The 24975-nt window shown below is 56.3% G+C and overlaps 3 protein-coding genes across 3 annotated transcripts in view; 2 read left to right on the top strand and 1 right to left on the bottom strand.

Moving 5' to 3' along the window:
• VOLCADRAFT_106605 (uncharacterized protein) overlaps window positions 1-1916 on the top strand; it is a gene marked incomplete at its 3' end in the record, with an annotated part of 10144 nt that extends 8228 nt beyond the window's left edge. Inside the window, exons 3-4 of the mRNA XM_002954951.1 lie at window positions 901-1094; window positions 1733-1916. Coding sequence (XP_002954997.1) covers window positions 901-1094; window positions 1733-1916 — 378 coding nt within the window. The remainder of the gene's footprint in view (window positions 1-900; window positions 1095-1732) is intronic.
• A 455-nt stretch (window positions 1917-2371) lies between these two features.
• VOLCADRAFT_95837 (uncharacterized protein) lies at window positions 2372-19695 on the top strand (the record flags this gene model as incomplete). The annotated part of the gene is made up of 23 exons (XM_002954950.1): window positions 2372-2565; window positions 2860-3156; window positions 3679-3879; window positions 4287-4536; window positions 5199-5273; window positions 5672-5848; window positions 6045-6395; window positions 6717-7124; window positions 7680-7748; window positions 8061-8258; window positions 8586-8665; window positions 8825-9126; window positions 9613-10424; window positions 10784-11044; window positions 11694-11780; window positions 12541-12794; window positions 13037-13109; window positions 13575-13905; window positions 14201-14366; window positions 14761-15055; window positions 15269-15973; window positions 17374-18890; window positions 19602-19695. The coding sequence occupies 23 exons, from the start codon at window positions 2372-2374 to the stop codon at window positions 19693-19695; spliced, it is 7197 nt and encodes a 2398-aa protein (XP_002954996.1).
• Window positions 19696-22187: 2492 nt separating this feature from the next.
• Window positions 22188-24729, bottom strand: VOLCADRAFT_95836 (uncharacterized protein; the record flags this gene model as incomplete). Its single annotated transcript, XM_002954894.1, has 7 exons — window positions 22188-22257; window positions 22746-22957; window positions 23234-23305; window positions 23549-23629; window positions 24223-24345; window positions 24486-24639; window positions 24716-24729. The coding sequence occupies 7 exons, from the start codon at window positions 24727-24729 to the stop codon at window positions 22188-22190; spliced, it is 726 nt and encodes a 241-aa protein (XP_002954940.1).
• Window positions 24730-24975: the final 246 nt, after the last annotated feature.

Genomic DNA, 24975 nt, shown 5'->3' with positions numbered 1-24975 from the left:
GCAAGGAAAGCCTGCCCGGCACGGGACAGGCAAGGGGCGAGTCCTGCAGTAAGGTAGGCAACCGTAAGAGAGGGCCAGAGAAAAGGATGCGCAGAGAGAGGGGGCGCGCACCGGGTAGGCAGAAGACACAGTCGGATGAGGAGGATTCGCATAGACGAGGCGTAACAACGGCGAAGGAGGTCGCCGCTTCTGTGGAGAAGCAGAGGCTGGGTGGAGGCGAAGGTGAATGGCAAAGTAGCGACGAGCGAAGTTACCTGTGGCACGAGCCGAACTAGAGGCAACGCGGCGGAGTCTTGGGAACGAGGTAGAGAATATGAATGGTAGGTAAGAGAGTCGGCATGAGGCTGGAGGCTTACGTTTTCTGCTGTCGATGACTGCATTAGGTTATTTTCGTACTCTCTACTCGATTGCCGTGCGAGCGGCCCACCCGCCCTCCCACTAACAGCCAAATGGCTGATCGGAATTGTCTTTGAAGGGTTTGGGTACCGCGGGAGTGTGGTCGCAGACGCAATGGCCTTCCCCACAATAAGTTAGTAGTGAGTACGGATCACGCGATGACGTTTAAGCAATAGGGTGCAAATAATACAGCCGTACTTTAGTCGTACATTTACGTCATACATCATCTATCATCTAAGGTCTCCAGGCGGGGGGTTGGCTGAGGACCGCTGCCGCCATTTTACCACTGTACCAACTCCAGCACCCCTGCCAGCTCAGCTCAGGTTTATTTAGAGCCATGTACACGTACGTAACAGTACACATTATGTACCAGGCCGTAGTACGGCCTCTATCTGCTAGGTCGACCGTTAATCTACCGGGCCCATGTCCCCGTCTAGCATGCAATTTATTTTTCAACGACTTTTCAACGACTTTTCAATGCCCCAAAACAAATACCAACCCCAGGCCGTTTTGGATTACATCAACTCCAGCCTCACTTGCGAGCTGCCTCCAGCTCCGGAACCGTCCAAGTGTCCTGGGTCTGGCTGTAGCGGCAACGGTTTGTGCCTGGCGAATGGCAGGTGCATGTGCTACAGCGGCTTTAGCGGTGCGGACTGCAGCAACATCACGTATGTGGAAGTGTACAACTGCGGATACAAGTAAGGACACTACGAAGAGCAAAGAGCGAAGTGCTATTATAATACATATACATATAATACAGTGATATATTAGATACAATATATATAGGGAATTATTTATAATAATCATATATGCAATGCATGCGTGTATGTATGTTGAAAGGTTGTTTGGACCTTGTCATATGCATGTGAAGTACAGCGCCGTACATACCGCGCGGTGGCTTGTCACACATTGAGAGAGATATGTATACACGCGCACATTCAGTAGACAGAACTGTTGGGCCTCTGTGCACAGCTACGTGAATAAATAGCAATTGCAGATGGAACATATTTTTTCTTTTTAGCTTTATAAAGTTAATGTATAAAACTAATTAATTTAACACTGTCAGTGGCCAGACGGTCCCCCTCCTGTTACCTCTTTCAACTTCCTGTCAGTTGTTGTTGCTGGCCGCTACTCGACCTTCAGCACTCGACCTACACCGTTCCAGTCCCTCGTTATTAGTGGCCACTTTTTTCCCTCTTCCCCCCTCCCCCCTCCCCCTCCTCCCCTCCCTCCTCCCTCCTCCCTCGTCCGTGCCTTCCTCGTATCTGCCACACTGCCATATCCTGTCATCCTGGCAAAACCTCGCTCGCCTTCCGTCCTCCGCACATACATACAGGTGTACCTTCGATCAGGGCTGGTGTAATGTGACCACCATCAAGAAGAAGACCCGCACCTGGTCCTGCACCTGCAAGCCCAACATCACCGGACTCACGTGCAGCATCAACTCATGCCCCAACGGCTGTAGTTGGAATGGTGCGAGGGAGGTGGCTGTGTCTCTTGTGTATGTGGGGGTGGGGTGAGGTGGGGTGGGGCGGGGGTTGGGTTGGGTGGGGGGGCAGTGGGATTGGGATGGAAGCACTCAATGAGCGTGCGTGTGTATGTCAAGAGCAATGTCGGGGCAAATCCTTTCAGAACTGAGCCGTCCCGGACGATGCTGTGGACTTGTGTGGCTGGCGTGAACGTGTGTGGACTTGTGTAAAGGTGTGATGGTGGAGTGTTAGGAGTCATTGCGCCTGGATGATGTAGAGGCTCACAAAACCATCAACATAACCTTACTAAATAAGTAAATGAAATTCTTAGAAGAAAATAAACCAAATAATAAAATTAAATAAATATAAATAAAAGCCTACCTTTACAAACGAATAATAAAGGCCAGACAGGGAAGAAACAGACGAACCCCACAAAGCACAAACGCCTCCAAATTGGCAAATGGCGCGCTGCATTCCTCACTATGTGTTTATTTATATATCTGCATATGATTTGTACATGTACTTCAGGCGAGTGTCTGGATCAGGGCATCTGCGCCTGTTACCCGGGCTTCAAGGGCGCGGATTGCAGCGTAGACTGCGGCTGCGGAAGCCACGGCCGCTGCGCTGAAAACGGCACCTCGTGCATCTGCGACGTGGGGTGGAGACTGGGGGCCAGCGGCAAGTGCGAGTGGGATTGCGGGTAAGCCGGATGTGGAGTCTCCTAGAGGAGGAGATCACCGGGGGGGCCCTGGTGGGTCGGGGCAAGTGGAATGAAGCGGTGGAATCGTCATGCCAAGCAACGCTTGCAGGAATGTCGTAAGCCGTGTAGAAAGGTTCTTTCTACGGTTTGCTGGTTAGGAAGTGTGTTAGTTGATAACGGCCTGCTGCGCAGCAGGCTCCACAACATGTTCATGATGACTTACATGATAACGACGTCGTCACATGCGTCGTGACCTATCTGTGTGTATGTGTGTTTGTATGTACGTCGTCGCAGAGGCTGTCCTGCCGGTACATCCTGCATAGGACCCGGCGAATGCGGCTATACGGAACAGTGCGTGTACGGCACCTGCTTTCATGGCGCCTGCCGCTGCTGGGCGGGGTACGGCGGCCCCGCCTGCAACCTTACTGAGGTGGCTGCGGCGGCTGCCGGCTATGACTATGTGCCGCGACTGAACAGTCGGTCACTGGCGGGCGCAAACCTACCTGGGACGTCGTACTACAGTACGGAATGGATGTGGATTGACTTGATGAAGAGCAGCAGCATCTGGATGACCGCGAATGCAGATGACACGTGAGTCTATTCACCTCATGTGGGTTTAGCGGTTGACTACCTGGGTGGGTGGACGGAGCGGGTAGGGAGTTGGTTGGGGAGCGGTTTAGTTGGTTGGGGCGATTTATCTTTTTCAGCCTCTGGGGGACAATGCCCCTAAGGACGGCACCCGGGGCAAAAGCGGGTATTAGTCCTTTGTGTTTCTTCCATGTCTTAAATTTAGCGGGAATAATCAAGCAACTTGTGCTTGTATTTGTGCGTATTAGTGTGTGTGTGTGTGTGTGTGTGCCAGTGTCCTCTATTCTACCGCGCGTCCACTCTCAGAGGGCTGCTTATGTCTTGTTCAACATTTCCATCCCCTCTTAATGTGTATTTTATATGTACATAAATCTACATGAAATGTTTTTATGCAAAATATATATCAAAAAATGCATCAAAAAAGAATAAATAAAGAATGGATATAGTTAGTGCTGTTGCAGTAAATCCAAAAGCATTGTCCGCATGTAAATGGACAAAGGCAATATATTTTGCCTCTTTACGCAGGTCCTTAGAGAATAAGTGGGACACGGGGGTTCCCCTGGAGCTCAGGCCCGACGGCTACCCGGCCCGCCTGCCGCCCGGCACCGTCGCACACAAACTGTTTCAGCGAAACATGCTCCTGCATGCCTGGCCTGGACGCTACGTCGTACTGTACGACGGCGACGGCCGACTGGACTTTAAATTTGATGCCCGCGTCACGAGCAGGTACGTGTGTGCATAAATGCTATACCGCATATATCGATAATAGAGGAAGGGTGGGTAGTACGGAAAGTCTTTTTCGGGGTTTAGCTTTTCTTTTGTAATTGGGGGCTAGTGGGGGCTCTAGTAAGGGCATCGTCGTGGGTCTGGTTTCGGAGCGTGGGTTGAAATGTGGCCGAGTTCGCTGATAGACAGCTGGTACGTACATGCTAAGTAATTACTTACAAGTCCTTGGCATGGAGTCAGCCAGCCAGCCAGCCAGGCGTATCATTAATTAAACGACCTCAGATAGATTCAAAGGAGGATCTAAACGAAAAACGAGCATTCAAAAAGAATCATTCAAAATTGTAAACAATTGCATTTGTGTTGTCCTGCCGGGTCTTCCCTTTGTTTTGCATTGGTTGCATTTGCAGGGCCAAGGGGCGTGTTGAGTTCATCTTCAATCCCACAGCCAACCTGGATTGCGCCGCCACGGGCGCCGCTTACTGCGGTGACAATGGCATTCACCTGGTCCTCACCGCCACCAACCCCGCCAACCCGTTGAGGAACATCCGCATCTTGCCTTCGGGTGAGGGCGCGGCCGCGACTGCGGGTGGTGCCGGAGCGGGAGGCGCGTGGGAGAGCCGCGCGGAGCGGGCGCCCTTCCACCCCTGGTTCCTAAAGGTCAGTCGGTTTGTTCGTACAATGGTACGAAGAAAGGCAGTTTGTTCGTACGGTAGTGTAGTATGTATGTTGTTACAGGGTGGTTAACTTCGCCAGCGGCCCCCTTTCCCGGGGCAGTCCCTGCTCTCCCCTGCTAGAGGGGCACCCTAATCCGTCACCCCATCCGACTTCAGAATGTATTCGTTGGGTTCGGCAACTCACCACCAGCATCCAACCAAATCTAGCGGATCAACGGCGCATCAACTTAGTTCCTGGTCAGCTCGCAAGTTGATATTATCACGTCCTACACCGTCCATGTGATGGGGGGCCACCTCCCATTTCAACACTCCTCAAACACCCGAGGAGACGGCAGGCGGATTTGAACCCGGGTCGGCCGGGAGCAGAAGTCAGGCCTTAACCTCTGCCAGCCGCCAGCCGCCAGCCGCCAGCCGCCAGCCGCCAGCCGCCAGCCGCCAGCCGCCAGCCGCCAGCCGCCAGCCGCCAGCCGCCAGCCGCCAGCCGCCAGCCGCCTGCCTATATAGCATGCATGTGGGGTGTGGGGTGGGGTAGCGGGCATATGTACACATCCGTACTCCTCTCTCGCGCGCGCGTGCATGCACCCCTCCTTGATGCCCTCTTACCTTCCTGCCGACCTTGCCCTCCTGCCGACGTCGGTGGTGCAGAGCATTGCGCGTTACCGTGTGCTTCGCTTCATGGGTTGGCTGGACATCAACAATGATGTGGCCTGGGCGGCTGTGGTGGCGGGCAACACCACGGGATGGGCTGCGAGGAGAAAACCGAATGCCGACACGCAGGCAAGCGGATGGGCGAATAGGCGAATATATTTACATACTTACAGACAGACATACTTGACTGTGTATATATGTATGTATGTATGTCGTGTTCGCTGTGCATGTGTACGGCTCTATCCTTAGGGTGTTATGGATCTCTGCCCCTGACGTGGTACCTCAATCTGGCCTCGCTCGTGATCACACCCCACCCCGCATGTTATCGCCCATTCCCTGCGTCCTCCTACAGTTCATGTTGCCCACGCGCTGCATCGTTTCACGGTCCATGTCGAACACCTGTTTCCCCCTATGCCCCCCCCGCCAACACACTCACCATGATCAACCCAAACACATGCACAATGGCCCAGGCAAGTTCTGGGGGCATTGCACTCGAGTACCTGGTTCGACTGTGTAACCTGCTGGGGACCGACCCGTGGGTCAATGTGCACCACCTGGCGGATGACGACTACGTCACCTCTTTGGCCACGATGCTGCGGGACTCGTTGCGGCCGGATGTGAAAGTCTACGTCGAGCACTCGAACGAGGTACGGCAACATGCACGGCACATGTACGGTGAAATGCGGTGTACGGGAAGATGGGATGTGCCGTACGCACTGTGAGAAGTGTACTAGAAACCTCCCTGGACTGTACCCGCTCTTGCCGCAATCGCAAAACAACTTTCTTATTCTTATCCTTACCAAACCCTTATATTAATTATAAAAACCTGATGGCTGGCGACAGGTTTGGAACCAGCTGTTCCCTCAAGGCAAATTTGCCCGCGCCCGTGGCCTGGCACTCAACCTCTCCACGGACGCCACAACTGCCGGCTACCGCTACCACGCGCTGCGTACCGCCCAGATTGCCACCATTTTCCGGAACGTGTTTTCCTCGGCGGAGGGCGGTGGTGCGGCAGGAGCTAGCCGCGTCAAGGTGGTGATGGGCGGCTGGGGCTATCTGTGCGGAGTCAATGGCTCCGGATGTGGCACAGTGGTGTTGAATCAGACACTGGGCTGGTTGGCGGGCCTCGCTCAGAAGGTCAACGAAAGCACCGTGCTGCAGGAACAGCTCAAGGTCAACATCTCCCTGGCAAAGGTAGCGCTACGGAACGTTTTGTATTTTGAATATCTGTATGGTCTTGTATGGGATTTGGGGGAAACGGTGCTGCTGATGATGGTGTTAGAGACGCACGCTTGCCGCTATCGTTTACGGGGGCATTTAGGCTTTTGGGGGCTGGTTTTTTGCATCAAAAATGGCGCATGTTTTACTAGATTTATTAGAGGCTTAGGTCTGTCTAACTTTCCGAGATCAAAAACGGATATTTTCCCTGTATGAGATCTCCTTCGTTATCACCGCCACCACCACCACCTCCTCCTCCACCTCCTCCTCCTCCACCTCCTCCTTCTTACCCTGCAGCCCGACTTCTATGGAATCACAGCTTACTGGGACTGCGGCCTGGGGCAGAACGGGGCCGTGGATGTCACCCTCACCGTCGAGCAAATGATCGCCAAATGCAACACAACTCTGAACGCAAGCGATGCCGCGGCTAAGGCGCTTGTCGCCGCGGCGGCGCCGTACGGCATACCATTGATCACGTACGAGGCCGGCCCGTCGATTGTCGAAGCATCCGCCATCGAAAGCGGCCGCATGACAACCGGCTTGGCGCCCAAATACGCGGCCGTAAACCGCCATCCGGCAATGTACGGCCTGTACAAGGCCTACCTTGACACATTTGTTCGTGCAGGACTGGTGGCCGAGGGCCGTCCGTTTATGCAGTTTGTCACAACGGGTACCTTTACGCAGTACGGCAGCTGGGGGCTGCAGGTATGTATGTCTGGACATGGCCCAGACATGGTTGGCGACTGTGTTTTGATTTTTTCGGTGTTGTTTCGATTGAGTGGCTCAAGGGAGGGATGAGATGGTGGCGTAGGTTCAGGTGGAGGAGGTACCTCGAGGTGAGGAAGAGAAGAACGCCGTGAACGCCGTCAGTGGTAGTCACTTGTTCACCTTGTGTCCGAAGAAGGGGTGGAGGCAGCGCGACTGTGCAGAGTGGACAGAGCAGCAGACTGGCAGAGTGGGGCGGGAGAGAACCAGGAAGGTCTTTGGATGCAGCAGCAGGAGGAACAGCAGTATGGGAGCGATGTAGGTGATGGGTTTTAGAGACGATGTTATTGTTTTACGGCAGTCCCCTGCAGCCACCCGGCGTGTGCGTGTGCGTGTGTGTGTGTATGTGTGTATGTGTGCGCTCACGTGTGCCATACCCACTTCCTTGTCTGCTTGCTAAACAGTGAACACCGCCCCACAAGCTCCTGTTTCCCTTTCCCCTCTTTCTCCCCCACCCATACACACGCACACACGCACACACGCACACACGGCCAGGAGTACACGGGTCAACCGGTATTAGAGGCGCCCAAGTACCGGGCACTGATGGACTGGCTGGACATGCAGGTGGGGCGGTTGAGAGGCTGTGGCGGTGGCAAGGTGATCAAAAAGGTGATATTGATAGGTGGTTCCATTAACCCTTAACCCGTAACCCCCCATGGCGGCTTAAGCCGGAACCTTCCTCTCTCTTCTCGACCCCACCAATTGCCAGGACTCCCTTCCTCTTTTGCCCCGCCCTCCTCCCCTCCCCTTTCCTATGCTGTTGTGCCTTCTCCGTTTCTCTTCGCCATCCCCGCTTTCACACGCGTTGCTTTCCCTTAGCGGTGGTTTGGCGGGTTTTTTACTCCTTGTCCCTCCCCATGCTGCATCCTCCCGAAGCCGACCAACAGCTCCCAGGTCAACATCTCCCAGGTCAACATCTCCGCCTCCAGCACCTTGCGGCGGCCGTTGTGCATGTCGCTGCCGGCGCTGGGGGTGTCTGGCAGTGGGGGTGGCGGCGGGATGGGGCTGGGCGAGGGGCTGCTGGCAGGGCCGCCCGCGGTGTACTGGCCCGCAGCGGGGGGGGTGGCGGTGCTGGTAAGATCTGTTCAGGGGGGACACAGGAAGGGGCCAATTTGTTTTTTCCAATGGGCTAGCAGGTTGGGAGGGAAGAGGAAGGGAAAAGAGGGGAAGTGGGTAAGGAAAAAAGGATTTGGGGTTGTCGCCGTAGATGGGCGTAGCATAATCCGGATATCCCCGACAAAAAACTCCCCGCGGCCCCCGGGTGTACCTGAGGCGGGTAACACCCACAAACACACACAAAGCCAGCAACCAACCGTCTCAAACCAACCCATCCCTCGCCCTCCTCCTCCTCCTCCTCGCCCTCCTCCTCCTCCTCCTCGCCCTCCTCCTCCTCGTCATCAGGGCACCACGGAGCGCATCCGCTGGTCCACTGTGGGCTGGGCTGCCGGGGTCGTTCCAGCTGCCTTTGAAATCACTCTATGGTGAGCGAGCGAGGAGTGTCACGACCTGATTGGGGTCAACGGCGACGGCAATCCCTTGGATTTGCCATTGGACTCTAAAAGTTATGAATTCTTTTGTCAATACTCCGTAGTAAGTTTTCATATGTATGTTTATATCTTTATGCATTTTTGCGGCTGCAGGTACGAATCCGACTGCGAGGTCTTTTCCCCCACCAATAGCACCACCCAGCTCGCCGTGCAGCGGAAGAACAGCTCCCAGGCGGTGGCGGTCCTGCCTCGGCCCACCGTCCCTGGAGCACTGGACGTGCAAGTCCCCCGACCGGCGGAGGACCCGAAGGTATGGTACTGGGTGACAGTTGCAATGGCGGCGAATGAGCGGGCGGGACGTCGCGTGCCGCGGTTTTTCCTACGCTTCAGCGACGGCTTAACTACCAACTACTCGGAGCCCTTTGATATGACGCCTGGCGTGCAGTACGTTGTTGGTAAGGAAGGCAGGGGCGGGAACAGGGGGAAGACTGGCAGCTTGTGTATACATGTACATGTACATATACATATATATAAAAATATACATATACATATACATACACATACATGTACACATATACATGTACATAGTGGGGAAGGCAGGGTCTGCCGAGTAGCGGCCGCAGGGTGAAGATATGACCCCCCTGTCTCACACATCATATTTACATGTAAATGTACATGTACATATGTATATACATACATGTATATGTATATGATGACAGACTGCCCCCGCTTTTCCAACAAGTATGTACTCAACTGTACGACTTACCGCCGCAATGTCGGGACTTCCTGTCGTAGAGGATGAGCCCGCCAGTCTCGACTGACACGATGTGCTTATTCCCGCAACCCCCCGAACCCTTTTTCTTTTCGTACATGCAATCAGTCCTCACATATTCTCTTCGGTCCCTGGTACCCTCTTCCCCCCCCACACACGTCCTAATAAGGCAACTGGAGCGAGTGCGAATGCAGCATCGCCGCCGGGTCTGTCAGCACGCAGCGCCGCAACGTCTCCTGTGGCGCCCTCCCTGGACTCGAGGCCGTGGTGGATAGCATGCTGCTAGCCTCTGCCGCAGCTAATGCTACAGCAGCAGCAGCAGCAGCAACCCGACCCGCTCCCCCCGCTCCGCAGCCTTTCTGTGACGCCTTTCCCAACTGGAACCTCAGCCGTTCAACCATCGACCCCTCTTGCACTATCGACGCAATCACCGGCTGTCGTACTTACCGTACAAACAACACCGGCGGCTGGGCGTATTCGATGTTCAAGCCCGTCACGGACTGTACGGCTCAGGCTAGCCCCTGGCCTCTGCCGCCGCCTGCGGCCGTCGGCGGCTTTGGCGGCAGCGGCAACAATACGACGGCGCTGGCGCAAACTAATGCGTCCATGCTATCGCCGCCGGGCCAAACTCTTACCACCAAAACTTACAACCTGAGCTTATGCGCGGCGTTGCTGGCGGCAGTGCCCCCAGCCGCTAACCGTTCCTGCAACTGCACCTCTGCTTCATCGTCACCGCGTCCATCACCAACGGCCTCGCCAAGCGGAGCGCCGCCGTCGCCTTCGCCTCCGCCTCCGCCGCCAGCAGTGCCGTACTGCAGTCGTGCAAGTACGAATGCGTCTCTGACGCTGCTCAATGCCGGCGCCGCGACGTGCTCCATCTCCTCCTCGGACGCGGACCAGTGTGGGAGTGATAGCGTTTGTACGGCAGTGCCGGGTTGCAAGCGTTACGTGTGCGACACAGTGGTGCAGGCACTGGTGCAGGTGCGTGTGTGTGTGTGGGGGGGGGAGACATGTACCGCCTGGTGTAGAAGAACGACCTTGTCGTCAACATCTCGGCGGTCGTTACGTGCCCTGAGGAAACGCACCGTGCTAGGTTCTTCCCTAGTAGTAGGTTATTCGTAAAGGACTTTTCACATACAGACATACTAAACCATACCTAGACACAAAGATACGCGGGAACCTCACTTTTTTGCCCTGGGGCCTTCATCATTTTGACCTACCCATGAGTCACTCGAGGGTAACAAATGCCCAAGGCTGGGATGCCGCCGGTCTCACCCTCCCTCCCTCTCCCTCTCTCTTTCTCTCTCTCTCTCTCTCTCTCTCTCTTTCTGTTCGCACAGGTGGCTTGTACGGCGCTGTGTCAGCCGCGCACGCTGGGGGTCACCGGAGCACAGATTTCAGATGATGGGCGTGCCGTGGTGGTGCGGCTTACTGCCGTACCTGCGCCGCTGACGCTGGTGCCCTGTACGGCGGTGTTTGAGGCGGCCTCGGGTGCGCTGCTGGGCGGCGGCGGGGCGCTGTGCAGCACCGGCACGGCGGGGTCAGCCTCCTCTGAAGACAATGTCTTGGTCGTCAAGCTGGCGGCGAACGCGACTCTCCTGGTAAGCAGGTCTTTGTAAGTTGTCCAGTAAGGGTTTTAGGGTTTGTCAATTGCGCGTACGCCACGCGGTGCATACGTATGTATGTGTGTAGATAGGTAGCTATGTTGGTATGTAGGTTGATATGCTAGGTATATAATGATCCGAGCACGTCACTAGTCAGGGCCAGCTTTCCTAATCCCAATTATGTTTTTCAGCGGTGGGGCCCGAATCTATATCTTCCCGTTAATGCTATATGTCAACTCTGGGCTTCGAACTTCAATCTGCTAAGTACTAGCCATAGTGCGATGTGTTTGTTTTGTATATTGTCGATGGAGGCGATGCAGACTTGTTGGGATTATTAAGTGACGATACACGAGACCCTGCTATACGGTTGTTTTGGGTGTTATTGATGTCGGAATGTTGCAACTGCTGCTGCTGCTGTCCTTCTCCGTAATGTGGTTGTGGATTCCTGGCCAGGGCGGTGGTTAGTGAAGGGGGTGGTAATACGGTGAGTTCCATTTTCTTCTGCTTCCTGTTCTCCTTCTGGACGCGAAGAGGACTTATGTTCAACGCGGAAAATCGCTTTATTTGTCCGCCGCCGCCGTCCTCCTCATCATCATCATTGTCCTCGTCATTATCCGCGTCCTCGTGTTATCCCCGCCGACCGCAGGCGGGCCAAACCCTGACCCTCCTGACCCGTGGGTCGGTGCTGGTGGGCGCCATTAACACATCCCGTGTGTTCACAGGCAGCGCTCAGGTATGACATGAGAAATGAGTCATAGTACCAAACAGTGGAAGAAGATAACAATGATAAAGTCGTCGTACGCATCCTGCTCATCCGTACTCCACCTCGAGCTCTGTACCGTCGCCTTGACAACCTTCCTTTTCTTCCGTGCGTGTGCACTGCCGCATTCGTACTTGTACGACCGTGTATTGAGTTAATAATGTGTTTTCGACGGCGGGCTCTGCGATGCTTCTCTCTTAACGTGGGGAAATTATTTGACTTGAAACAATTCGATGAGGGTTACCTACCGGTGTAGGATGGCCGCAGAGACAGTGAACATGCGCGCAGAGGACTGCCCAGGGAGGTGGTGCTCTACCTGGCCAGATTGCATCGGTCTGACATGCATGCATGCATGCGCGCTGCTATTACTGCTATTACTGCTATTACTGCTATTACTGCTATTACTGCTATTACTGCTATTACTGCTATTACTGCTATTACTGCTATTACTGCTATTACTGCTATTACTGCTATTACTGCTATTACTGCTATTACTGCTATTACTGCTATTACTGCTATTACTGCTATTACTGCTATTACTGCTATTACTGCTATGCTATTACTGCTATTACTGCTATTCCCGCTGCTGCTATTAATGTTGCTGTTACTGCTGCCTCTATTCCTGCTGCTGTTATTCCTGGTGCTGCTGTTGCTATACCTGCCCCTCCCAAACCCCCCGTCCCAACCCCCCCAGGTGTCCACGTGTTCCTCCTGCGCGGCCCCCACCGCGCAGCTCTCCGGGCCCCTCACTCTGTCCCGAACCGCCTGCGAGAGCGCCACGGGCTCCCTGCTGCCGACCTCGGTGCTCCGATCCGCCTCCACCTGGGACGCCTCCAACTCGGGGGACCCCTCGGGACGAGCCAACTGGGCGGGGGTGACGTGGACCCTCGTGTCGCCGTACGTGGCGCCGGGGGCTGGTACGGCAACTCGTGCTGTGGCGGCGTTGATGGGGGCGGTGGAGCGGGCGAACGGAAAGGGGAAGATGAGGTACGGCAGTGATGCGCGCATGGCATTTGTGTGGTGAGGGCGGTTTGTTTTTAGTTTGGAAGGCACCATCATCATCATCATCATCATCATCATCATCATCATCATCATCATATTCATCAACCTGGTACCCTTAGTTGCCATCGTGACCGTTATCATGACCGTTAAATTAACCGTTATCGCAACCGTTACCCTTCCTGATCCTCCACTCCTCCCCCAACCTCCCCAACTTCCCGCCACCTCAGCGACCGGCTCACTCTGACCCTCACCTCCACGGAAGTGGAGGCTCTGGAGGAAGGCATCACGTACAGCATCATGGTACGGATCTACGACTTTTGTGCAGTTTGTACGGCAACATCTTGCAAACCTGAACCTGAACTCTGCTGCTGAATTTAAATACACTAAAAATACAGGGCCGTACAATTGAAGCATGGGCATATGTACCCGTGCTGGCCGGCGCTCTGCCGAAAATAACAGCCCTCAGGAGGGAGGGGGAGGGGGAGGGGGAGGGGGAGGGGGGAGAATTCACAACAGGGGAAAGTTGTATTGCTGTCCTTTATTTTTCATGTAAATTCCATCATGCCCGTTTCCTCTTCGAACCCTGTTTTCTGTCCTCTCTTCCTTCCGCCTTCTGGGACCCCTTTGCTGCCACCGTGATGTCCTCCGCACGCACCCAACCGCACCCAACCGCATCCGCTACCCTACCACGTAAATTGTGATAGAAGTGATGATGTTAGTGTGTGTGTGCTACACCTCGTTGCCATGTGGACGAACTGCGCACAGGTGACGGTAACCTCCTGGCTGGGGACCTCCGCCTCCGCCAACGCCTCCTTCTCCGTAGTGGCCAGCAGCCCCACACCCCTGGTCGCCATCGCGGGGCCGGCGCTGCAAACCGCGCGCATCAGCTCCGGGCTGAGGTTATCTGCGGACGTGGTTGGCGGCGGCTGCAAGGGCCGCAGCCTGTCCTGGAACTGGACGTGCCCGAGCGGCTGTCCGGCGGGGCTGTCGCTGCCCGACTCGGGCAGGTCGGGCCAGCAGCTGGTATTGCCGAGGCCGCTTGGTTTGACACACGGACAGAACGTCAGTCTGAGAGTTACGGCATCGTACGGCGGAGGTACGGAAGGAGGAGTAATAGATGGAAGGATAAGGATAGTTAGTTGCTGGCCGCGGAAAAGACCTCTTGTGTCGAGGTGTGCTGGTTTATAAAGCGCGCGTCTATATTGGTGATACGTGTTTGCCGTACTGTACGACAATTTATATATACGACTACATGGAAAGGTTGAAAGAATTCCTCTCTGCTACCGAGATCTCTACCACTGAGAAGTTTTAGAAGGTCACCATTTAAGCGCTCTTTAAACCCCTACCCTAAACCTCCACCCTATAACCCCTCGTCCTCCCCCCCTCCCCAGGCGCCTCCGGGTCAGCCGACGTTGTCGTGGTGGCGGCGGGCTCCCCCCCCCTGGCCGTCCTGAAGGGCCCTGCGGGTGACGTACTGGACAACACCACACTGGTGCTCAACGCCACATCCTCCTCCGACCCGGACGTACCCAGCAGCAAATCCACTGAGACATTGCAGTACAGCTGGGAGTGCAGGCGAGCGGGGAAGGGGAAGGGGAGGGGGACGCGTTAACTAGGTTGCGTTGTGTATGGGGTTGGAGCTTTAAGGGCATCTAGAGCTCTAGCCTAGTAAACTAGACCCTATTTACAATATTAGACAATCTAACGGTTGCATGTATGGGCCCTGGGAGTGCCGTGATGTTGTGAAGGGGGAGGGGGAGGGGGGCCCAGGAAGGGGGTCGGTGTTGGGGCTGTGACCGGGGGGAGTGCAGGTGACGGGGGGTGCTCGGGGTAGGAGGGAGGGGCGTTAGGGGGGAGAGGTGAGCTAGTAGAGAAGCCGTCCCTTACCCTCATGCCCTTTCTCATGCATATGGCCCCTCCCCCTCCATTTCCTCCCCCACCACTTCCGCAGGCGTTCGGACCACCCCACGCCCTGCTTCACCTCCACCGAGCAGGGCGACCAGCTCACCCAGCCCGGCGTGTGGTCCATACCCCCCGGACTGCTCTCCACCGACATCTGGCACACCATCACCGTGACGGTGTACAAGCAGGTGCAGAGCGGGGCCTCGCCGCTCAATGCGACCGCCTCAGTGACCTTGCGGCCGAGGGCGGCGGGCAGCGGAAGTGCCTTCCCGCGGGGCAGTTTGACGCGGCAGTGCGCGGCGGCGGCGTGTGCGGCCCCGCACAGCACCGACCGGAATCTCACGGTGCGGTGGTTGGGGGGCATATGGGCGCTCTGTCCAGGGAGGGTTCGCCGTTGGGGGGAGGGGTGGAATCCGAGGTTTGGGGGGGAGGGAGGGAGGGGGGAGGGCGGGGGGGGGGAGGGGGGGAGGGAAGGGTATTGTTCATGTTTTCATTCCACTGCTATCAGGGTGCGCGTGCGTTTGTGCGTGTGTGGGGGGGGGCGTGCATGACCGCAGGTGCTGCTGCAGCTCGCCTCTCCGTACGACACCACTGCCGCCGCCGCCGCCATAACGGTCGCCTGGGACAGTCCGGAGGCCGCCGCCGTGTCCGAACTCACCGCCGTCACGTCGTCCGCCGCCGACAGCAGCGGCGGCGGCGGCGGCGGCGGCGGCCTCCCCGCCGGCGCGTTCCTACTCACCATACCAGCGGCGTTGCTGCCCGCTGCGCGGAGCAGCATCACCATCACGGCCAACATAACGCTCGCCGCCACTGGCGCCACCGGCACCGCGGCCGTGACGGTGCCGCTCAACAGCGCACCGTACTGCACATCCTCTTCAAGTGATCCCGGCCAGTGCTTGTCCCTCACCGTCCTTAATGACACGTTTCCAACGGCGGCGTTTACCATCCGCGCCAGCGGCTGGGCTGACGTCGGACAGGTCGACGGCAGCAGCCAGCAGCTCAAGTACGAGTTCGGTGTACGGCGGCCTGTCGTACTCGGCGGCGGCAGCGGCATCACGGTCAATCTTGTGCAGCAGCTGGGTACGGCAACGTCCGCGACGCTGGTGGGTCTGCCACAAGGCGCCGTACAGCTGTACGGCTGTGCTATTGACGTGGACGGCTCCCGTACATGCGGACTGGTAAATGTGACGGTGTCTCCCCCGGGCGACGGCTTCAACGCGACGGCGGCTTTGGCTTCTGTCAACGTCACAGACTTGCTACAAGTAGGTGATGGTGTGCTGATGGTGGTATGGTGATGATGATGATGAGGGGGATAATGACGGTAACGGTGAAATTGGTTTTTGGGAGGGCAAACTCTGTATCACGCAGCACAGAAGGGTGGAGGGGGTGTTAGTGGAGGGGGTGTTAGTGGAGGGGGGTTGGTGGAGGAGGGTTAGTGGAGGGGGGGTTAGTGGGGGGGTTAGTGGAGGGGGGTTAGTGGAGGGGTACGTACCGATGTGCACTGCCCTCTGATGCCCGGATGTGTACCCGGCGTCGCTGACTTGACTCCCTCCAACTGAAGTAACAACAACAGTAACAGAAACTGTCGTAACAGTAACAGAATCTGTCTTGCTAGGTGAGAGAACCCCTGAGACATACCCATATCTGGTCAGATGCAGATATACACATTGCCTTTCGTACATTGACATTGCATTGCGCGCAGGCCAACGACCAAAAGTCGTTGCTCCAAGCTGCCACTCAGATGGCGCAACTGGCGGCGGCGGCGACGGCGGCGGCGGCGGCGGCGGCGGCGAGCGGCGGCAACAGCTCCAGCAGCGGCGGCGGTGGCAGCGACAGCAGCGACGCAGCGGCAGCGGCCGCAGCGGTTTCGGAGCTGGTCGGCAATATGGGTGTGGCGCTTGTGTCGGCGATGTTGTCGGGCGGGGCACTCCAGGACGCGGAGCAGGTACGACGGTGAACGTGCTGACGGGCCTCCCCTTCCCCCTTCCCTCCATAACCCGTTGAATGTGTAGTTTGCAGTTGTGGTTGTGTTTGTGGTAGTTGAAGTGGTAGTGGTAGTTGTAGTGGTAGTTGCCAATGGATCCTTACAGGGCAATCCAGCCGTACGGTAAAAAAATGCTGTACGGAAGGGACAGACGAAGCCCTGAAAGGAGGGGACGGCACCCAATGGTGTGTCTTTATGTTCTCTACATTCTTCTCTAGACCTCTATGTTATTCGTTGTACTTCTTTGTAGTACAGATGGTTGGTTCACCACGATTTCAACCACGATACGGTTTGGGGGCATGCCGTGAATTGCGTCGTACGCAGGCCCCTCAGGCAATCGCCGCCATGGCCTCCCTCGCCTCCAGCGCCACCACCCTACCTGATAAGGCCCGGGACGCCTTCGTGCTCGCCGTCTGGTCCGCGACGGATGTTTTGGAAAGTAGCGGCAACTCCAGCAGCAGTAGCAGCAGCAGCATTACCACAAGTACGACGGCGCTGTACAGCTTCCTGTCGCAGCTTTGCCGGCTCCTAGGCGCCGCGCTTCCAACCACCGCAACCACCGCAACTACCAACGGAAACGCAACCGCCAATGTGACAAATGCCAGCGCCACTATTGTTGGTTCAAACGCCAGCGCTACGGTTTCAACAGCCGGCAGACGTGCATTGTTGGACTCACAGACAGACATACAGACAGCCGCGATGACGAGGCTCACGCAGCTACTGCAATCTGGGGACCGAATGGGAAACGCATTGGGCCTTCAGGCCGTACCGCGTGAGTCGTACCTGGCGGCGGGCGATAATGGAGTCTACGTGTCGGCGGCGGCGCTCCCGACGACGGCAGCCACCACCAGCACCGGCGCAGCGGCGGTGATTTCCGTACAGCTTCGTGCGGGACCCGACGCCGTGGCCGCGTCCGCCTCGGCGACTGGCAGCGGCGGCGCCGCCAGCGGCAGCAGCCGCCGGCGCCGGGTGCTTTCTGCGACGGCGGCGGCCGCAGACGGCGGTATTGTTGATGTCGTACAGGAAGATGGCGAGATTCTCTTATCCGTGGAAACCGCTGACGCTGACGTCATCTCTGGATCCTCCCGTACGGCAGACGGCCACCATTACCACGACTACCACAACAGCCGCTGGCGGCGACGGCTGTTCTCCACCGCCAATGACACCAATGTGGAGGCGCAAATGGTCCTGTCGGGTTCCGCCGCGGCGGCGGCGGCGGGTTACGGCATCGACCTGCAGTACGCGCCGTCTTCGGAGGCGACGCTCGTCACCGCGTTATCGTCCAGTCTGCCCGCCTACATCTCCATTCTCAGCGGCCTGGTGACGGTGACCTGGAACGAAGGCGCCGCCGCCGCCGCCGCCACGTCGTCGCCGCCCTCCCTGGACGGCACAACGAGCTACCTGACCCTCGCCATCCCGGCACCGGCCTACAACCCCCCCAACCCCATGGCCTGCCTGTCGTACGACGTCACTACGAACGGCGTGAGCGGCAGCCTTGGGGGACTGCTCTCTGCTGGCAACGTCACCGCCAGCGCTGCGGTGTACGACAGCTCAACTGGCCGACTGTCGTGCAACGTCACCGCGGTGGGCACGTACTTTGTCGCTCAGGCGGCGGCGGAGGTGACGGTGATGCTTGTGAATCCGGAAGCCGTCGCCTCCGTCCCTGCCGCGAAAGGCAACGGCGGCGGGGGGCGCAATGTGGGGGTGTTGGTGGGTGGCGTCATTGGCGGCGTGGTGGGGCTGGTGCTGGTGGCGGCGGCGGTCGTGGCGGTGGCGCTGGCGGTGGCTCGAAAGCGGAAGCGTGCCAGGGTTGCAGCCGGCGGTGCCGCCGCCGCCAGCAATGGCTCGCCTGTCCGTACCGCGTCCCGGTCCAACAGCGGCAGCAAGTCAGCGGCAGTACCGGAGGTGGCGGATACGGCGGCGACGGCGGCGGACGTGGCTCCTTCCCAGCGCCAGGCTGTCGCGGAGGGCTGGCTGGTGGAGGAGCAGCGGCCGCGGCAGCGGCGGGTATCGGCTGGTTTCGGTGCATTGAGCAGCAGTAGCGACAGCAGTCGCCGGGTGGTTCCTAGCGACGGAAGCGGCGGCGGCGGCGGCGGCGGCTGGGGCAATGACGGCGGCTGTACGGCGGGAAGGTCGCTAGGGAACGCGAGCACACGCGCGAACGCGGTCCTGTCCCGGCAGGAGAGCGCTCAGGGGTAGGAATACAACGGGGGTATCTCAGTGTAAGCAGGGAGCATCAGAACACGGCTTTGTGTGTATGTATCTGTCTGTCTGTATGTATGTTTGTACGTCACTGTGTGTTCCTCAACCCAGGAGGACATAGATTCATACACACAAAGCGATGTCCTTGAGAAGGACGCGAAACGTCGTGTTTTTGTTTGCGTCACGACTTTAGATCTTTCCTAAAGGAGGTTTGTGCGACAGAACGTTGGGTGGTTAATTAGATCGATAGATGTATTGGCGGATTCATACATGAGCGCGCGGATGTATGTTTTTGTCTGTCTGTCTGTCCGCGTGTGTTTGGAGGGAATCTGTGTCTGGATCATTAAAACGCGTCGCGAGGAGGTGACGCAGTTTTACGCAAGCCATATGTGTACATCTGTACGTCTGTACGTCTGTTTCTGCATTTGCAAGTCATCATCATTCATGGATGCGATTCATCCTGCTCTCTGGGGCCTTATATGTCCCCCCCCATTCTCATCTGCCCCTCGAGCCCCTCCGACCCGAAATACCCTCTAGCCCTATCCTTTCCTAATTAGGCGCTAACCCGACACTATTGCTACCCCATCCATTCACGGCACTACGGATGTACGGCACATTGATTGCGTGCCGTACGGCCATCCAAGGAGGATGGTACAAGCAATGGTGTCGTACGATGTCACTCAGTCCTGTGCACATAAACACAGCGCTGCCAACAACGGACTTGCTTCAGGGCTGAAAACGGTGTATCGGCGGTTGAGCGAGTTCGTTATTTTAAGGGTCAGCGGTTTTGTTATTTGAAGGGCGGAAAAGACGAGGGTAGATTGGGAGGGGGGGGGGAGGGCGGAAATAAAAGACACACGGACAGCGAATACACATGCCCACCACTAACCCCACGACCACCGTCCGCCATTAATTAAATGTGAGCTCAGGGTTTGGGGGAAAAGCTAAGGGTGATGGTAAGAGGTGAGGGGCCATGTTCCTGGATAAGGGGGGTAGTGATGGCTGTGGAGGACGCTACCCCCACCGCTGACTCCCGGAGGGAGGGGGAGGGGGAGGGGGGCTTTCGGTCCTATGAGCCTACTACTAGGAACGGAGGCTTTCCTCTCCCCTGCGAGCGCAGACTGGTGTGTGTCTGTGCCGGGGCCGCACAGGGGCCCTGATAATTATGTGTATGTGTGTGTGTGTGTGTGTGTGTGTGTGTTGTTGATGGAAACTGGCACCGCCGCGACAGGGAAACGCTGGGGATGTTAAGCATGTTTTTGTTTCCTCTGTCTGTGTGTCTGTCTGTCTGTTTGCACGGGCTGTACAGCAAAGGTTTACCGGGGGACGCGGGGGCAGTTGGGATTACCTGGCGCTGCTTGGATTGGACGAGCGCATGGACTGCAGTACGGCTCGTTCTTTTTTCTTGATCAGTTGCAGGTGGGTGTTGGCGGGTAGTGCTGTGTGTTTATTTAGTACTTGCTTTTTGAAGTAGGGGTCCCGTACTTGCGGGTTGTGAAGTACAACCCTGCGGAACATGACGCTTCCGTTTCATGTTGCTGCATGCTCATGGAAATTTGAATATGGAAATCAAAGATAGTAGTTGTATGTATGTATGTATGTATGTATTATGTATGTATGTATGTACGCACGTATGTACGTATAAAAGGAGATGAAGGGGCGGACGTCAAATACATAAATTCATGATTCTTCGTTCGCACGGGTACGCTTATGTCATATTTCCGTACATGCCACTGTATGCCATCGTGAGCCTTATCCCATTTGGCAGGGTTCGTACATCTCCGTATTGGTTCTCTCTAGCGTCTGTCACTATTACCATGATGCGAGGGGCGGCGCATGGCTCGCATTTATTGCTCCTGTGGCAATGTTCGCAGCTATTATGGGCATGTACTGCAGAAGCAATGGTCATCTTCATGCTATTTATCGGGATGATATTCATAATTTAGCACATACACACACACGGACACACACACACACACACGGACACGGACACAGCACAAACACATTGACACACGCGCACACACACCTGCACACAGGCGGCATTTCGTGGCCTCTATTTCGTGCGACGCTCACATGCCCCCTGCACAGTCGGGCGCGGACACCCACCCTGCACGTCGGCCCTTTTTGAACATCTGTCTGTCTGTCTGTCTGTCTAGGGTGATACGTATATCCTCACAGGATGTAAGTGCATTAGTGAATGGCATGAAGTGCATTAGTGAATAATAATTATTAATATAAACAGCGATGTTGGGCCCAAAGAATGGTAGAAATTGGGCCCCACCTCCTGATGCGCCAAGATGCGCCATCGCCTGTTGTATGTAAACGGTGTCAAGATTTGCACTACAGGACTACTTTAGTAATACTGGATTGCTGCGGTGGGCTGGACCGCACGGATGCGGCCATGTGAGGACGCATGTGAAAACGCGAAATGATGAAGGACTGATCATGTACATGTGTGGTCCAATTTTAATCACATTTCCTAATCCCACTCCCAACTCACTACCCCAGCCTCTCACACGCGGGCGTGTACATATAGATTGTGCTCCCATATATGTATGTATGTCCCTCGTCTCCCCAGTACGTACGGCACCGACATTCGGTAGGGAAAGGAGCAGAGCTCTGGAGGGTTCCTGAACCTATTCACAACCTTTCCACGAACCCTTTCACCATTACACAATAATCAGTACGGTGTCCCAATCGATATCACGGTTCAGCAGCAATAACAGCAGCAATAGCAGCAGCAGCAGCAATAGCAGCAGCAACAGTAGCCTTGCGTCCCCACGCAGCAAACTCTCCTCTAGCTCCTCCCTCGGCGGAGGCGCCCAACGGCTACGGTGCCTTTTTGAAGGGTTGTCCCTCTCCCGCTCCCTCTAGCTTGCACCTAGCCTAGATCTTGACCAAACTGGCCAACAACAACAAGCCAGCGACAAGAGATGTTTGGCCCACAGGGGGAACCCGAGGAGGGACCCAGGGAGCCATATGACCCACGGGTCGGACGTCATTTCTCAATCCGTGAGGTTATCGAAGAGGACGCATAAAAAGAGGCGTACCATATGACGTGACGGGTGTCGAAGTCGCACCGCAGGTGGAGGAGGCGGAGGCGGAGGGGGATGAACCGGTCCGGACACAGCCCCCCTCTTTACATCTACAAGACATACATACATACATACATACATACATACATACATACATACCACCCTGTAACAACATACATACATCATCGCCACTGCTATCATCGACCTAATATCCAAAGCGGCATCAGCTTTTTCCCTCTTAATGCTTTAATGTGTTTAATAACGTTTGCGGTTGCTGCGGTGGCGGTTGAGGCTGTTGTTGCTGTTGCTGCTGTTGTTGTTGTTGCTGTTGTGCAGCAGCAGCAGCTGCAACAGAGCTGCTCAACATCATCATGACCAGGTCCGTGTACGCCACCGCAGCGTGCGCACGGCCGTACGGTGTACTGCCGAGGCCGTACTTGTCGTATGCTGGCTTCACAGTCTCCAGCCTGCGTGTGCACATACATATATCTCATCCATCCGCACATAGATACAGATAGACAAACATACAGACATGCACTAACAGATTTGTGCTCGCGACCGGAGACCGGACGGCAACACAGAACTCGCGGGGCATTGCCGGTGACACCGCCAGCCGGCCAGCACCTCACACACGCCCAAACAATTCCAAGCCCCGCCCTCCCGACACACACCACGATACCCTTCCTCCACCACGTAAAACACCTTCCGACCGCCACCACCCCGCAAACGTCACCAGAACAAAACACACACGCACGCACGTGCACACCCTCTTCCCCCCTCCCCCTCCCTCCCCAACCCCATACAAACACTTACTGCAGTGTCTGCGACAAAGCACCAGCACCTCCTCCTCCTCCTGCTGGACCCTGACCCTCTTGTGTTGTTGTTGTGTTCGCCGCCGCCGCTGCTGCCACGATGGTGTTCATCAGCTGCTTCATGAGGTCCAACAGCTCCCCCAACATGCCCTCCGCCGAGCTCATACTGCTGACGGGCAGGTACTCCACCTCCAGGCAGTAACCCAGGAGCGCCTGTGAGCGGGGTTGGGGGCGGGGTTGGGGGTTGGGGGTGGGGGGTGGGGAGTGGGGTGGCGGGCAGTAGAGGTGCTTGCTGGTGTCATTTCCCTGTCCCCGATGCCTTGATGATCTGTGTTATGACAATATGTTGTAATAACATATCTGTGTTGAAATAATAGCACTACTGTCTTATTATCGTTGTCAAAAAACAGGTGCGCAAAGGGAGAGCCCCATCCCGTCCGCCCCAATAACCCTAAAACCCTAATTCCCCCTCACCCCCCGTCATCCGACCTGGGTAGAGTGAATGGCTTGAGTTGCCGTACACAGTCGGAGTACGAAGTCGCCCTTGGTGTAGGTGTGGCCCTTGGTAGGGGGGAGAGGGGTGGGGTGAGGCGGGGGAGAGAGGGGGGAGAAAACCCTGGGTTATATGTAACAAGGGAGAGGGGAGAGGAATGACGACGATACAGATTACAATACAGATTACAGATCACCACCCCCACCGACAATGACACGCACACACACACACATATACACACACAAGCACACACACATACATACACACACAACACTCCACCAACCGGCCACTCGCCACACAGCCGCCCCCACCTCCACTCGTACGGCCATCTGCTTGGCGAACTCTAGCTTTTTCTCCAACAGCCTCATGACCGCAGATTCGCACTCCAACACCTGAGCAGTGGTGAAGCAGGGAACCCCCCCCAACCCCACACATACACACACACACCGGTACGGCAGTCGAAGTGAGCCACCACCAGCCGGGACCACCAGGGGAAGTACGGGCGCGCGTGTGCGTATGAGTCCGCGTAACAGGTTACATGGGTGTGGTGGCGCTGTGTGGCGCTGTGTGTGTGGATGCACCGATACGTACGCTTGTGTCCATGGCGCATGCGTGCCGTGTGAAGGAGGTGTGCTAGGGGGGGGAAGGTGCCTGCCTGTGTGTATAGGTCCGCGTGTACACCTGTCCTTGTGCGGTTGTGCAGCCTAGACCTGCTAGACCCGACCCACATCGATGCTATACTTTCCCATGATGCCCATGTTCCCAAAAAAGCGACATCTTTTTCCAAGATGTCGAGCTTTGGGGGAAACCATAACGCCACGCGGGGAGAAGGGGTACATGTGGTGTGGTGTGTGTGGGGGGAGGAGCCGAAGGGGTTGGGGGGGAGGTAGGGGAGGATTTGAACCCGTGGTTTTAGCGGTTGGGTTTGGTTAGGCCATGGCAGTATTGCAAAGGAGAGGGGGGGGGTCGTGGTCGTGCTTCATACCTTGCATTCGGGCCGCTGCAATAAGAAGACCACATCGGGTGCGTCTCGAAACGTGACGGCCCAGGTATCTCTAAGGCCGCCGCCGCCACCAGCACCCGCAGTGGGCCCGCCCACAGTGCCAACCTGAGCAGGTGGAGAGGGCGCCAGGCGAGGTGTCAGGACAGGGAAGCTTGAAGAGTAAGGATGAGGAGAAGAATAAAAGGTAAGGTAACAAGGAGGTTAGGAATATGGAGCCGTCGCCATCAGAGCGTGGCCCTGCTCACCAGACCGTGGCCCTGCTTCATTAGCTGGCAGGTGACAGACCATGCCTCCGACCGGCCAGAGGGTTGCGATACGCAAAGCTCGTCAATCAGCCGCTTCAATAAGTCATAGGAGGTCGGCCCGGTAACACCTTTTGGCGGTACCGGCCGGATTAAGCTGCGCATACCATCGACATCAAGTAAAATCCGTGCGCGGTCGGATTTCGGCACATCCAGCGAGAATGTTTCCTTACAGTTTGACGCCCATTATAGAAGTAGTAATCTGCACTTAGGAAGTGAAAGAGAGACTTGCCACCAACCACCTTGTCGACCTAATCGTCCAGCCACATGCATATTGAGATAACATCAACTCTATTTGATGAAGTAAGGTGTGATGATATACAAGAATACTCAGCACAAGGCTTTATTAGTGAATGGCCACAAGATACAACAATCGTTTTAAAAGTACGTGCTATCCTTATGCTCTTCTTTCCTTTGAAGTGCCCCGATGTCG

The sequence above is a fragment of the Volvox carteri genome (assembly GCF_000143455.1).
Source record: "Volvox carteri f. nagariensis unplaced genomic scaffold VOLCAscaffold_47, whole genome shotgun sequence".
Taxonomy (NCBI): Eukaryota; Viridiplantae; Chlorophyta; class Chlorophyceae; order Chlamydomonadales; family Volvocaceae; genus Volvox; species Volvox carteri.
The sequence above is the reverse complement of the archived record's forward strand: the minus strand, read 5'-3'. Positions and strand labels throughout refer to the sequence as shown.